This window comes from Rhinolophus sinicus, linkage group LG02 (genome assembly GCF_036562045.2).
Source record: "Rhinolophus sinicus isolate RSC01 linkage group LG02, ASM3656204v1, whole genome shotgun sequence".
NCBI classification, from domain to species: domain Eukaryota; kingdom Metazoa; phylum Chordata; class Mammalia; order Chiroptera; family Rhinolophidae; genus Rhinolophus; species Rhinolophus sinicus.
This window is the reverse complement of record NC_133752.1, coordinates 115,459,138-115,475,088: the sequence shown is the minus strand read 5'-3', so window position 1 is coordinate 115,475,088 and position 15,951 is coordinate 115,459,138. Positions and strand designations below refer to the sequence as shown.

Below are 15,951 nucleotides of genomic sequence, written 5' to 3'. Positions count from 1 at the left end.
CAAGCTTTCCCTTTATTTCTGAGTATATACAACATGGTAATTTTAAAGTCTGTATCTGATAATTCCATTACCTGGATCCTCTTTGGGGAGGAGGGTCTGCTTATGTTGGCTGTAATTTCTCTTGATTTTTGATGTTATCATATTTCCTTATGTGGTTGGGGTTATTATTATTAACAGACTTAGAGCAGTTTAAGTTTACAGGACTATTTAACAGAAAGTAGTGAGAGATCCCATATATTCTCTCCCTTCACAGTTTCCCATTATTAACATCTTACATTGGTGTGGCACATTTGCTAAAATTGATGAACCAACATTGATACATTATTATTAACTGAAGTCCATAGTTTACATTATTTCACTCTGTGTGCTGTATAATTCTATGGGTTTTGTCAAATGTATAATGTCATGTACTGACTATTACAGTATCATACAGAATAGTTTCACTGCCCTAAAAATTCCCTGTGCTCCACCTATTCATCCCTACCTTCCACCCCTACAACCACTAATTTTTTTTTTTCTGTCTCTATAGTTTTGGCTTTTCTAAAATGTCAGATAGTTGAAATCATACAGTATGTAGTCTTTCAGATTTGCTTCTTTCATTTAGCAACATGTATTCAAGGTTCCTCCATGTCTGCATGGTGTGATAGATCATTTCTTTTTATTACTGAATAAATATTTCATTGTATGATATAGCACTGATTTTTTTTATCCATTCACCTACTGAAGGATGTCTTGGTTGCTTCTAAATTTGGGCAACAGTGAATAAAGCTGCTATAAACATTTGTGTGCATGGTTTTTTTGTGTATGTGGTTTTTTTTGTGTTTTTTTTAATGCAAGCATCAAAGCTGGATTCCCCTTTCACCACCTGGCCAACTTCAATGAACTCTTTACAGTAATCATGCTCAATGCCATGAAGGTATCTCTGATACCTTCCTTATTCTGCAGTTTCTCCCACTCCACACTACAGCTTCCACCTCTATGACCATTCTCCATTAAATCAAGCTCCTCTTTCCAAGTCAACTTAGTTTTTAGTCCTTTTATTGTTCTATCATCTCAAACTCAAGTGCTTAATTATACATCTCTAATCTGAATTACTATCTCCAAGCTTCACATTCCATTATTTCTAGTTATCTACACAATATCTGACCTTACAGGTGTAGGACATGTCTACATGGATATACTGCTGTGATTTCATATCTGACATATGTTTAGTCAAATATATCTCCTCTTTCTACTCAACTGACACATTTTCTTAATCCCATTATGACAACTCCATTTGTATCCTCCCTCTCACAGCTAAAATACTTCAATTTTTTTCCTGCTTCTTATTTAGCACCAGATACTTTTTTTTTCCTTCAGAATACTTCTGGAAGTCACTCTTCATTTTCATTCCTATACCTCAAATCCCAATTCCAGACTTTTTACCTCATTTTAAGTTTATTATAATAACTTCCTAACTGGGCGCCCTGTCTTCAAGCTTTCTTCTCTCTGGCACACTAGTTCTCAAACTTTTGTGTCCGTACAGATCACTTGAAAGTGATTAACAGTATTCGTTAGATATTTCTTATTTCTCCAATTAGATTATTTGGTCATATAATAAGGGCAGAAATTAATCATGGCTTTTATTTTCCCCTCAGTGTGTAACATAATGCTATCCCACACAACATAGTCAATAGATACTTTACAATTTCAAGACGATGGTTCATTTAAAAAAAAACAAAAAAACATTCCTAACAGTATCAAACCAATAATTATTTTAGAGAGATATACCTTAGAATAAAAATAAGTTGTCACTTCAAGTGCTTTAAACGGAAAAGCACAATGCATTATGCTCATACCAAGAGATCTCTCTTCACACTCACACTTCAACAATGTGCGGAGAAAATACAGAGAAGTCATCACCTACAGAAGGGCATCCAACTCAATACACCTGCTTAAGCTTTTCCAAACAAATCAACACAGCAAAATATCATTATACAAAGACTACCAAAAAACACTTACCAGAAATGACATAAGCTTTTTGCTTAGAAGGTTGGAGCCATAAAGAAACAGTGGGCCGTCTTATCTAGCCTGGGAGGAAAAACTAAAGCTGCTATTCCCCAGTTACAAGAACCTCTCACAGGAAAGGAACCCTAAAGGATTATGATTTCTGCCCCATAGTAGTTAGTATTTTATAACTTGTTATTATGGCTACAATGGAGAGAAAAGCAGTAAAGTATTTGGAATCAAAGAAAGTGGGAAATTAAAAGAGTAACAGTGTAGAAAAAGCACAGGATTGAGACTAGAAAGATACAGGTTTTAATTATAGTGATGATTCTTGCTAGTGAAGTTATCTTGGCTACCTACTACTTCAGTTTCCTAATCTCTAAAAACTATCTGAACGCGAAGTTCCTCCCAGCCCCAAAATTGTATATACTTACATACGTTTTATTGTAGTTCTATGTCACATATATTGTCTGTTTTTCCACTTTACTTGATGTAAAGTTGTAAGCCTGTAGGGCAGTGTCCCACATGGTGGAACGGCTCTGGGTCATAATTATTTCACTCCACTGAGTTTAACAATTTCTGTGATTTCAAACCATAATCCATGGATCACATTTTAAAAAGTGAAATGGATATTTACTATGTTCACACTCATCATTTGGGAGGCATTGCATTCATCCTAGTTCATAATACCAATGAAAGGTTATTTTGCAGGCTTCTTAAAATATCACCTCCTTCTCTAATTCTGGTATACCTGTGATTAGCTGATAATCTCTCTCACCACTGGATGTCACTTTTGCTCCAAAAGAAGTCAACCCAAACTAACCTCAATAATTAGAATCTGATCTCTAAGATACGTATCTCTAAAATCTCAACATAAAAATTTCTCTGTAAAAGATCACGTCAGCTCTTATAATTTCTAGTGATTTCTAGCTAACATCTGGCTTCAGAGGCTTCTAGGTTTCAAACAGTACAAGGAAGCATAAATAGAATTTCTATCATCCCAAGTCATAAAACAATTCACTGGAAGCCCAACAATACTCATACAATGCTCAGTACTTACATGGCCTGAAAGAAAGTTGTATACACAAAGAAAAACAACAAGTATTTATATATGAGTATAAGACACTGGAATGTCCACATAGTAAGTGCTATTTTCTAATCTTGATGTTACACAACTTTTAGCATCATGGAAAGAAAAGCACAATATTCAGAAAACAAGAACATGGGGAAGGAATGACTTATATTTCTCATGTTGTCACTCCAACTATCAGAATGCATCTGGCAGTTATATCTCATCACATACACAGGTACTAGGAACTGTCCTTGATTTCTAAATTCAAAATATGTAAATAATTTACAGTTCTCTTCTCTTATGCAAATATGAACAGCTAACCTTTTCAATAAACATACAGACATTAAAATACTGGTGTGGCTATGCCTAGAAGTCCTTTCCTCTCATCTCAGATCTTCTCGCCTTCCCCAAACCAGTGCCACTACTAAAGGAATTTCAAATGGAGACTTATCAACTCATTTGTGGGATTTTTTTTTTTTTTTTTAACATTACCTCCCCTCAACACACATTCTCCAATCTTGTTGAAAATAAGGAGCGAACCATTGCCACAGTGAGTAACAGTTACTGATGGGACCATGTTACATTCCTTGGGTTTGTTGAAGTAGGAAAAAAGTTGAAAGCCACTGACTTAGGCGAATCATGTAATTACATTATTTCCATGACGCCCTGGACTATTTCTAAGAAAACAAAGTTTTTAGGTTCTGGAGAAAATATGCCTGCAAAGTGAAGCTTAAAAAGTATCATGGCTATGGGAAATATTGTGGCCATTTCAGGAGCCAGGGGCAGTCCTAGCTCCTCCTGCTAAGGCAAGGAGATGCTTGCTCCTATATTCCTGAGTTGGAAACAAAAAAGCATGTTAACTACAAAAACGATATTATAAGTGTTAGTTAAGAACAGCTGAAACAGGCCTAATCGCCCTGTAATTTAAGTGCAGAATGGGTTAAATAAGACTTGTATGGGCTGGTCTTGAAACATTAGCACTGAAAAACACTGTCTCTGTGGAAAAATGCATGTTGGCTCTGAAAAACTCACTTGTACACAAAATTTAGAAATAAACCTGGTTGAGCAGTTTGGATTTTCCCAATTTATCTCTGCAAGGTTGACAGCCAAACGTCATGTTTAAACATCAAATTAAACACGCCAGTAAAATCTGTTTTAATTATACATTTTATTCTCCTAAAATAGTAAATTATGCTTTACTGTATAGAAATTACTTTAATAAGAGCCTCTTGCCTTTTTCTGGGCAATCGCAGCTCGCTGCAGTTTCTCTTTAGCTTGATTATACTTTTCTTCTCTGTCTGTGATACGTTCATGAAGCTTATGCTTTTCTTCCAACCACTGTGTGTGTTTCTCTTCCAATGTCCTGTCAGAAGAATATATGCAAAACATGGCAGTTAACTCTTAGGGTTAAATAGATACTATCACCAGTATAATCAAACTTACTACCTGATTCACTGCCTCCTTAATTACCCAGCTGCAGGCATTCTTGCCTGACCCCTCCGCTAGTCACTCAGTGACACTGCGCACTTCTTAGGGACCAGGCACTGTGCTTATCATTTGTTTTTCATAATAAGCCCTTGAGGTCTGTACTTCTATCATCTCCATTCTACAAACGAGGAAACTGAAGCTTAGAGCAGTTAATGAACTAGCTTGAAGACTTACACCTGGTCAACAGCAGGACAAGCACTCGATAACCAGCTCTGAACCATGATCACCACCAAGCTATAAACACTCAGCCCTAGTCAGGCAGCTGGAAAACCAGCCCTGGTAACAAGTCTTAATGAGGAATGTTTTCTGGCTCAAGTGCCTATCAATGGTATTTTAAGGTAACATCATAACAACTTACATCTTTAAAGCTCTTCTGCATACATTACGTGATTTTTAGTATCCTGACTATAGGCAGTACAAATGAGATTTATAAATTCTAAGAAGTCAGATTATAAGCCATCAGTCATACAGATTTTAAGGGTCTTAGCTGGGACCAAAATCACATTCTACTGAACCCTAGTCCAGCTATTTTCTGCTATATGATCCTATGAATAACATTCAGAAACCAATGAGGAATTATGTAAATTTGCCAGTGATATTGTCATTAGAATTCTTAAGCACATTTCAAATACTTGACGATTTCAAGATACAAAGTTCTATTTCTTGCAAAATGTAAGCAAAATAATTTGGACCCTGTGGAATGTCACAACACATTATAGACAAAATATCTTACTCATTTTCTTGAAATTCAACTAAATATATAGTAATGCATAGGCAAGCCTCAAAATATGAAATAACAGAAAAAATGAAGGTAAGAAAGATTTATGTGGCAAGGTAACCTTCAGAAGAACAAATCTGAAAATATTTTGTGGATTCAAATAAAAACTGACACGTTATAAAGACAAAGCAAATATAAAATGGTAGTTTTCTACCTTATCTAAACAAAATTTTCCGGAGAATACAAGATCTGGAACATCACCAAAATCCTCTCCTGACCAGTTGACTATACTGTCTACTACTAACAAGTTTCAAGACCTAAAAAAATAAACAAGTAAATGAACTTTTCAAATAGAAAACTCAAAAGATTATAGTTTTAATTCTAGAAAGTAAGTTTTGCACACAAATATATTTTTTTTCTGTTGTCCACATTCAGAAGAATAATTTAGATATCTGAAGTAAAACATGTATTGATTTACTCAATCACTAAAGAAGTTTTTCTTTGAGGGTTTTCAGAATACTGTGGTCAGGCAGAATTTTAAAAGGTCTTCTTCCCTACATATCTTTAAAAAAACAAAACAAAACAATTCACAAGTCCATAAAGCTCATTTTCTAGAAATGGATAAGTACATTACCTCAGACCACTGTACAATGTCAAAGGATATTTGTAACTAGTTCCCAAAACAAATTTGACATGGAATCATCATTAAAATAACTATATATAATATAGCAGAAAGAACAGTTTGTACATAAAGAAAGCAAACTCTACTTTTCAACTTCCAGCTGTGCTTTTTCAGCTTGGCTTCTTAAATTTCGGCATTCCTGTTTCAATCGCTCCACCATTTCCTTCAGTATTTGGTTTGAATTCAGCAACTCATTCTCCGACTGAGTTAGTGAGGTCATTTGGATCTGCAAACCACTGATTTGCTTAAAAGAAGAAAGAAGAGAACTGTAAGGCCACTAAATAAATTCCAGTGGAGTGTAAGAGGCAGAGGATGTAAGCATCTTCCGTCATAACTGCCCCACCCAACTGCTGTGCCCTTGAGGACACCCTGAAATGAAACAATAACCAGCAGCAGCATCAGGTTCCATTAGCGCAGGGCCATTTCTTAATATAACCAGAAACTATCGAGAACCATATTCCTCAGTCTGCCAGAGTCCTCTCTCTTCTTCCAAAAATACGAAGGCAGGAAGAGGCACTGGGAGTGCAGAGAAGGGTTATTAGAGGAGAGTAGGGGGGTGAGAAAAGAGAATCCAACAATTAGAGAGAGTCTCCTATGGGACTGCCTCTAGCCTCATAGAAAAGAAAAATTTTAAAAGGAGGTCAGCTGGGAAAGCTAAGCAGATCTGTTGTCCCAGTCCCACATCCCCAGTGACCAGCAACCCTGCCAGGGTTCAGCTTTCTGAACACTCAGGAATTATACAAACAGGAAGGATCACTCTTCCATTGTGTTTCAGTAGTTTCTAAGCATCCAGCGTGGGGTAGAAGAAAGATGCTCTGAGAAACCTAATGAACAGCGGGGACTGCCTGGCCTCTACAGAGTATCAGACCATGAAATGTCACTCAGGCTTTTTCTCCATCCCTAGTTACTTTTATCTGGGAGTTCTTCTCTCATGAAAAGTAGCTACAGGCACACCTTGTGTTACTGCGCTTCACTTTACTGCACTTCACAGATGTTGCATTTTATACAAACTGAAGGCAAGACCCTCCACCAGCAAAAAGATTACAACTCATTTTATTGCCATACTGGCTTTAGTCAGCGATCTGGAACAAGTTTACTAAGCTCAAGTTTAAACATTTTATCTTTACACATCAACTTCATCACTTCGTTATAAATTGTAGTGATTAAATTTTCAGAATACCGATATGTAAAATTCCAATAAAGATTCAAAATACAGATTTAAAGAATCATTTAAAAATAAAAGCAAAGCAACAAACGAACAAGTCAAACAAACAAACAAAAACTCACAGACATCAGTTTAGTGGTCACCAGAGGGAAAGGAGGGAGGGTGGGGGGAGAGAGAAAAGAGTAAAGGGGGTGAAATATATGGTGAAAGAGGATTTGACTTTGGGTGGTGAATACACAATGTAATATACAGATGATGTATTATAGAACTGTACACTTGAAACCTACATAATTTTATTAACAAGTCACCCAAATAAATTTAATTAAAAAAAAAAATGTTTGCTAAAATTATACCTGTTTCAGGTCAGAATTTTCATTTTTCTCTTTCTCCGCATTTTCAATATTCACAATTTGTTGTTGAAGTTTTATCCTGAAGATCACAATCCAACAAAAGACAGTATTAAGAATCCATAGTTCATATATTTCACTGGATTACACAATCATCTTACTGAGTGCCCATATTAAACCAGGCATTGTGCTGTGAAAACTGGGAGAGATACAATGATGAAGATTTTGACTTCAGGCAGCCAAATTGTGTTCACATATAACTAAAACTGAACATAAATTTGTGCCTGAGTTATGGAAAAATCTACAAACTATGGGCATACAGGAGATGAGAAATCAGGTCTGTCTAGGAAGATGAGAGGAAACTACCTGGAAATTAGAATCTGATGGGCAGAATTCTGATAAACATAGGGGAACAACAGCCTGAGCAAATGGCCTCTGGTGAAAGGTGCGTAACATATCACTAAGGCATCAGAAAGTAATCCAGTTTATGAGACACTATCTTACAAATTCTAAATGAGACAAACTACAATTATGATTATTTTAACAAATGATCAAAACAGATCTGGTTGATGTAGTTAGACTTATAAATCAGAAAAATCAGTACTGCCATGGGAAAAACACAATTGGAAACCATTAAAAAAAAGTCATGCAAATTTTGCAAATTACTCTTGCTACATTTTAAGTTGGTTACTATGTCCTTATTTTAAAATAAGTTGTGGTCAATAACACACTGTAAATGATCTGGAGAAACTGAAGAGAAATCAAAGAAAAATTATCAAAGTGATTAATGGAATAGAAAATGATTTATATGAAAGAGAAGCTAACGAAATGAAGCTGTTTTACACAGCAAAAACACAAAAAACCTAAGGGTCAAGTTCATTATTATCTTCAAGTAATGACAGAATGTTGAACATTTTATTACTATGGCAACAGAAGCCCAAACCAGAAGAAACAGGCTTAAATTCTAACAGAAAAGATTCTAACTGGCCAAACTGTGGGACCATAATAGGAAAACGCATTAGAATGAGGTTCCTGGCAAGGGTCTTTCTTTCCTTTCTGGAGATTGTCAGGGAGAGATAAAAACCTTTCCTGTCCTGAACAGTTGGAAAAATGTACCTCCCTGAAAGCAAAGAGTAGAACAAGGTTGGCTCTCAAAATCCATTACAGATATATGATTCTAGAATTGTAGAACCTAACATTTAAATTAATAGTTCACAGCACCTGACATTTGTAAATAATATATGTATCTCTGCCTGAGGTAATTCTTTCCAGAGTAACGAGAACAAAAAACCTTGTCCCAGAACATATCCTACAACACAATATTTTAAAACTCTCAATTTTAATCTACATAATGAGGAAGTCATTAATTTTTTAGATTTAAAAAATAAAAATAGATACAGGGGACTTCCAGGTAGCTGAAGATAACAGCAGATGTCTAGTTCTGTGTTACCCATATGTTCTGCAAAACAATACAGAAAAGCAAGGAGAACAAATAAAGCCACACAAAACCACATATTTCACAGTGGAAGACAGAAAATGGCCAAACTTCAAACATCTGTAAGTAAAAAGAGGAAAATAATTCTACATCCCAGTCAGAGGTTGCTCACGCTCCTGACTTGGTATCAGCATGGGCTCACTGCATGTGGATGGACTGAACTCAGCCATTCAAATAAAAAGATTGCTAATTTGGCTCCAAAGCAAGACCCAACTATCTGTCGCACATAAAAGACACATTTGAAAAATTAAGTGGTTGTGAAACACTAAAAATAAGGACACAAACAAAGGTATACGAAGCAAATGGAAACAATAAGAAAAGAAGAGTAATGATATCAGACAAGCAAAATTCAAGCAAAAAAATAATTTAAAATGACAAAAGCACTTTTAAGTGCTAACAGCCACAATTCATACTTAAGATATAACTGTTATGATTATCTCTATACCAAATAATACAGCAATCACTTTTATGAAGCAAAAAACTACAAGGAATGCAAGTCTAGATACAAACACACTAAATAATAATAAGACACTTTAGTATCACTCTTTGTACAAGAAAAATCAAGTGGACAAAAAAATAAGTACATAGAAGACCTAAACAGCATAGCTAATAAGGTAGATCTTATAGATTTATATATCAAACTTTATATTCTTATAATTGAACACTTTCTTTTCTAGTCTTTATGTAACACTCACAAAAATCGATCACGTATTACAGGACTGAGATGAAGGACTGAGCAAAGCACAGGATGAGGCAAATGAGGTACCCGGGGTGCAAACTTTCAGACTCACTCTAGGGCACCCTCCAAGTGCAGTGTCAACATGTAAGAGTGGGTGTGTTCCTACATTTTTCACCCTGGGCGCCTCACTTGCTTTACTCTAGTCCTAACCCTGATATATTATGTCACAAAGAAAACATTATTGTGTTCTATAAAATAGAAATAGAAACAATATAAATAAAACTAGAAATTAACAACAAAATAAGAAAGAAAAAAGCCCTCCCAACTGGAAATTCAAAAACCTTGTTGTTTTTGTACTGAATTGTGTCTCTACACTGAAATCTTAACCCACAAGCAATTCAGAAAGTGATTATATTGGGAGATGGGGCTCTAAAGAGGTAACTACTGGCTAAATTAAATGAGCTCATATGGGTAGGTCCTAACCCAATATGACTGGTGTCCTTATAAGAAGGAGAGGTACAGGGATACATGTGCGCAGAGATAAAGCCATGCGAGGACACAGCAAGAAGGCGACTAGCTGCCAGCCAAGAAGCGAGGCCTCAGGAGAAACCAGAGCTGACAACACCTTGAAATCTCAGACTTCCATTCTCCAAAACTCTAAGGAGATACATTTCTGTTGTTTAAACCACCCTGTCTATGGTATTTTGTTATGGCAGCCCTAGGAAACTATTAGTTTCACTGTCTATTAAACACTGCACTTCTATTAATACATCTTCTATTAAACAACTCTTTGGTGAAAAGGAACATACATATTGAAATGAGAGAACTTCTAAAAAAATAATAATTAAAACATATCATCTATAGATACATTTAAAGCAGTGATAAGAAAATAAGCACTAGATACTTTTACCAATAAAAATGAAAGGATTAGTTGAATTAAATTTCCAACTCACAGAACAAAAAAAAAATGAATAAAGCACAGAGATATATGACATGATCTTAGAAAACTCAAAGGAATCCACAAAGCAGCTAGTAGAAAATACGTGATTTTAGTTCAGGTCACAGGATTCAAGGTCAATACATAAAAGTCAACTATTTCTATATGTTAGCAATGAACAATGAAAAAGTAAAAATTTAAAAATAACTCCAATTATAATCACATAAAAATGCTTAGGAATAAAATGTAACACAAGATGAGCAAGACATATGTATACAATGAAAACTACAAAACTTTGATGAAAGAAATTAAAGATGACCTAAATAGACAGAGAGATATGCCGTAATCATGAACTGGATGGACAGACTCCAATATTGTTGAGATGACAACTCTCCTAAAGCTGAGATAGAGATTTATTGCAATTTCAATCAAAATCTTAACAAGCTTCTTTGAAAAGGTGACAAGCTGATTTTAAAATTTATGTGGAAAGGCAAAGGACCTAGAAGAGCCAAAACAATCTTTATAAAAAACAAAGGTAGAGGCCTTGCACTACCTGTATCAAATCTACTATAAAGCTACACTAGTCAAAACAGTGTGATATTGGTCAACTGCAAAGAGACATGGGGAAACTTTTGGGGTGACAGAATAGTTCTGTGCTTTTATTGTGGTTATGATTACACAACTGTATGCAATTACCAAAATTCATCAAGCTGTACATTATTTAAATGGGTTAATTTTACTTTATGTACATTAAACACCAATAAATTATAAAAACTTTTCAATGGCAAAAAACAAAGAAAGAAGATAAAAGCAGAAATTAATGAGGTAGGATATAGAAAAAGTTGATCAATAAATCAAAATCCTAGTTTAAAAAAATCACCAAACTATACACTTAAAAATGATTAAAACAATAAGTTTTGTTATGTATAGTTTACCACAATAAAAAATTAATACAGCACTAGCTAACTTGATTAAGACAAGAAAGCATATATACAAAATAAGAAATGACCAAGGAAAGTAAGCATTGACGCAGAGAAATTAATACAAAACCATTTTGCTGCCCTCTATACAAATAAAATTGAATATACAGATGAAATGAATAATTTCTTATGAAAATACAGATAAAAATTGATCCCAATAGAGAAGAGAACTTAAACAGGCTGATTTTTATAGAAGAAATAGAGAGGTATCAAAGAACCACCCCAGAAAAAGGCACAGCCTGGATGGTTTCACAGGGGAATTCTACCAAGCCTCCAAAAACCAGGTAATTCCATTGTACCATACTTGTCCCAGAACATTGAAAACCAAGAGCATCTTCCTCATTTTTTTTTTTTATGAGCAAGAATAACATTGATGCCTAAACATGATGAAGACATTACAAAAAAAGAAAATTACACACCAAGTACTACACAAAGCATTAACAAACAGAATACAGCACCACCTTAAACAACAACACTGAAGTCAAAAGGACTTTATTCCACAAATTACGGTTGGTTCAAGATTAGGAAATCCATTCATACACTATATTAGTAGTGCTAGGGAGGAAAAATCATGATTATCTCCAGAGATCCTAAATAACCGTTGATAATTTTCAATATCATGCCTGATAATAAAAATGGGCATTTTTAATCATTTATAGGAAAATAAAAATGATATAATATACATATACCTTAATCCTAAACCTAGCATCTTAATGAACAAATTGTAGAGACATATCCACTATGACTATAACAAGGCAAGGATTCCCACTACCTCCAAAACTACTCAATACTATATTGGAGGTGCTTGCCAGTGCAATTAGGTAAGTCAATTAGAGGCATAAGAATTGGTAAAGGAGCAAAATTATCTGTATTTGTAGATGACATTATAGTATACCTGAGAAATGTTAGCTAATTCATAATAAAACTAACTCAAACAAAAGAAGAATTTAGTAAATTAGCGGGATGTAATATTAATATATAAAAGTTGATAGTCTTCAAAAACAAACAATAATGAGCAAGAGAACAAAATGGGGAAAAACACATTTACAATGCAAACAAAGAAGATTAAGTACTTGGGAATAAGCAAAAAATGTGTGAAAACTAATGTTTTAGAACTCTCCTGAAAGACACAAAAGAAAATTTCAATACGGGGAAATCTCCTTTCTTGAATAGGAAAACTCAACTCAACATCAAAAGATGTCAGTTCTCCTTAATTTAGTTTAAAAATTTAAAGAAATCCCAATAAAAATACCAACAAACTTTTTTATGGTGCTAGATACTGATATTCAAATTCATATGGAAAAACAAACATGAAAGAATAGCCAAGAAACTTCTGTAAGAGAAAAACTAGGAAGACAGAGTAATCTAACCAGACATTAAAACACACTATAAAATGTTTATAATTAAAATACTGTGGTAGTGGTTCATGGATAGACACACAGACTAGTAAAACAGAACAGAAAGTCTAGAAACATACCCAAATATAAATGGAAATTTAAAATACAATAAAAATGGCTTCAAAATCATTGGGACAAAGAGTGTTTTAATAAACGAGTGGGAAAATTGCTTAGTCATTTAGAAAGCAGTAAAATGAAATCCATACCTCACAAGACACAAAATACACTCCAAATAGATCAAGGATATCAATATATACAAAATATGAAACCATACAAATGTAAAAAAAAAAGGTGAATTCTTCCTTAACCTCAGAGCAGATAGAGACTACTTAGCTATGATTTAAAATCCAGAGTCAATAAGTTGTCTTTTAGAACTACATCAAGTTAATAAATAAAACCAATAAGGATGAGGTGGGGACCCAAAATGGAAAAAATAGAAAGAAATGGACCAAAATGGAATAGAAAGAAAAAGATGTTTTATAAATGAATACTATAACCAGTGAAGGGAGGTTTGGAAAGAACTAAGAAATTTTGGAAAGCAGATTTTTGACTATATACTCATAGGCTAAAGACAAAAAAAAAAAGGAATTGTACACTAATATTACACACTAGTTAACAGTCTTGGTTTTCACAGTTATAAATTAGCACTTTCAAAACTGTGTGTATTTTTGGACTAAGAAAATAAGTAAATATATTATGGCTAATGAGAACCACATTTCTCATTGTTAAAGAAGGGAGTTACAAATAAGAGAAAAGGCTAGAATGAATACCATAGTGTACTGGAAATACCAATATAAACTCATGACTACATATTGTATATATAAACAAATAGATAAAAATGTCTATCTGCGTATACACATAAATATATTTTCTAACTCAATTCACTGAGTGAGCCTAGAAGCAATGACACTGTGATATCAATAAATACACTGAGAGCTGGAATTTTGGTTTCTAAATACTGGTTCCAATATACTGTAAAGGAACCAGAGCACCTTAGCGAAATGGCTGATTCCAGGCCTGGGGCAGGGAAAGTATAACATAAGCCCAGAACATCCTGTGATGCCAGAAAATAAAGATGTCAAAAGAGGACATAGAAATCAACTTCAAAAAGCTTCTAATGGCCAAATCTGAGGCAATCTAAGCAACAAAATAAATTGTTAATAAAAGAGTATATCCCATAGCATAAAATAAGAATCCATGCACCAAACTGATACAAATTTAATATTTAAAGAGAAGGGAAAGCTCTTCCTTTCAGGAGAATTCCAACTAATAAATGAAAACATCATTTGGTAAACTCTAAAGTAATAATTGTTTCAAGCAAGAATTATCAATGGATGCTAAACGTAGTGAAAGAATGATGAGAAAGTACTCATATAATGAGAATATTTACACAGTCTCAAAGTATCTCCCTATAATTATACATTACAAAGAGGGAATAAATAGTCATCTTATGGTGGAAAACCTGGCAGACACCAACTAAACCAGGTGATCAGAGTTAGTATCGCCAATAAGAAGAGAACACACATACCTCCTGACATGATGCACCGAGTACACATGGTTTTGACTTTGCTGTTATTTTTGCAAAAAATGTGTAAGCGAATTTAAAAATGTACGACTAAAATTTAATTGAGAGATAATCTACAAAATAACAGGCCAGAATTCTTCAAAAATATTGGCATATCAAGATTAAAGGAGACTAAGTAAAGGCAGCATGTGATTCTGGATTGGATCTTAGACAAGAAAAAGGACATCAGTGGGACGATTGGTAAAATTTGAATGAAGTCTATAGGCTTGATAACTGTAACATTTATTTGATTTCCTAATTATAGTAACTTGTTAGCTTTGATTATTGTAATATGGTTATGTAAGATGTTAATATTTGGAGATCTGGGTGAAGATTATATGGGAACTCTTTGTACTACTTTTAGAATGTTTTGTTAGCTCTGGAATTATTTCAAAATGAAAAGTGTAAACTATATCCACATATATCACCTAATACTCTGAAGTTCCCTCCTGGCCGACTCTTCTGCCATCTGTGAAGCCAGTAGCTTCTCCTCACACTGATCCTTTTCCGTTTGTCTCCAGACATCATATTCCACTTTCATTTTCTCTAAATCCGCTAATCTGCTCTCAAGTTCAAGCCTAAAACAACAGATGATAATTATGTTAACAAAAACTACAATAAGGATGACATGACAGCAGAATGTTTTCATTTGCAAGTAGACTTAACACAAAGTAAGGTAATTATGTACTTACTTTTCATCTTGTAATACCACAAGTTTTTGATAACCTTCTTCCTTGGCCGCTTGTACTTTACGTATTAATTCACGATCCTTTTCTACTAAGTGCACTTTGTGGTGTTCAACAGCTGATTTGAGAATTTCATTGTCTGACTGTAATCCTAGTGTTTTTTTACAGAGAAAAATGTACCATATTCAGTGTTACTAAGACGAAAAATCACAATTATCAGCAAGTGTTCATAAGCTGGTAATACAATTAGAAGGGTGTTACAAGTAAGCCTCTCTGGATACATATTCTCTCAAGTATTGTTATAGTGATAAACCTCTTAAGAGCAAAACAGACTAAAATTCAAGAGTTAATTTTTCTATTATTATTTTATTTAGTGTACACACACAAAAATGTTAATAAAAGGTTATATACAGTTATTCATTTGAATCTCGAGGACACCAGTCAGGTGATAACCAACATGGTGTAAATACTTACTTCCCCTCTAAAAGGGTTCTGTAACTTAAGCCCCAGTCATCGTAAAGCTGGCTGGAGGCAGAGTGACTAAAAGCATAGAATCCCTCAAAACCTATCATTCTAGCAACTGTTAGATTTCTAGTAGAAATATAAATTGGGAACTTTCAAGTTTGTCCAATGAATTCACAAATCTCCCTTGTAATGAGATAGCAAAGTATTCTGCAGATGGAAGAACTAAAACTCAAAGTTAAAAAAGAAAACAGAACTGGATCCCAAACTCCTTAAATTCCTAAGAAAATTTA

At 34.2% G+C, this 15,951-nt stretch overlaps 1 protein-coding gene across 3 annotated transcripts in view; it reads right to left on the bottom strand.

Moving 5' to 3' along the window:
- Window positions 1–15,951, bottom strand: part of CEP83 (centrosomal protein 83) — a 186,608-nt gene that overhangs the window by 15,499 nt on the left and 155,158 nt on the right. For all 3 annotated transcript variants that reach the window (XM_074325264.1, XM_019710315.2, XM_074325265.1), the window contains 5 exons: window positions 15,203–15,347; window positions 14,939–15,088; window positions 7,465–7,540; window positions 6,033–6,190; window positions 4,292–4,421 (listed from right to left, as the gene is read on the bottom strand). In XM_074325264.1, the coding sequence (XP_074181365.1) occupies window positions 4,292–4,421; window positions 6,033–6,190; window positions 7,465–7,540; window positions 14,939–15,088; window positions 15,203–15,347 (659 nt within the window). The remainder of the gene's footprint in view (window positions 1–4,291; window positions 4,422–6,032; window positions 6,191–7,464; window positions 7,541–14,938; window positions 15,089–15,202; window positions 15,348–15,951) is intronic.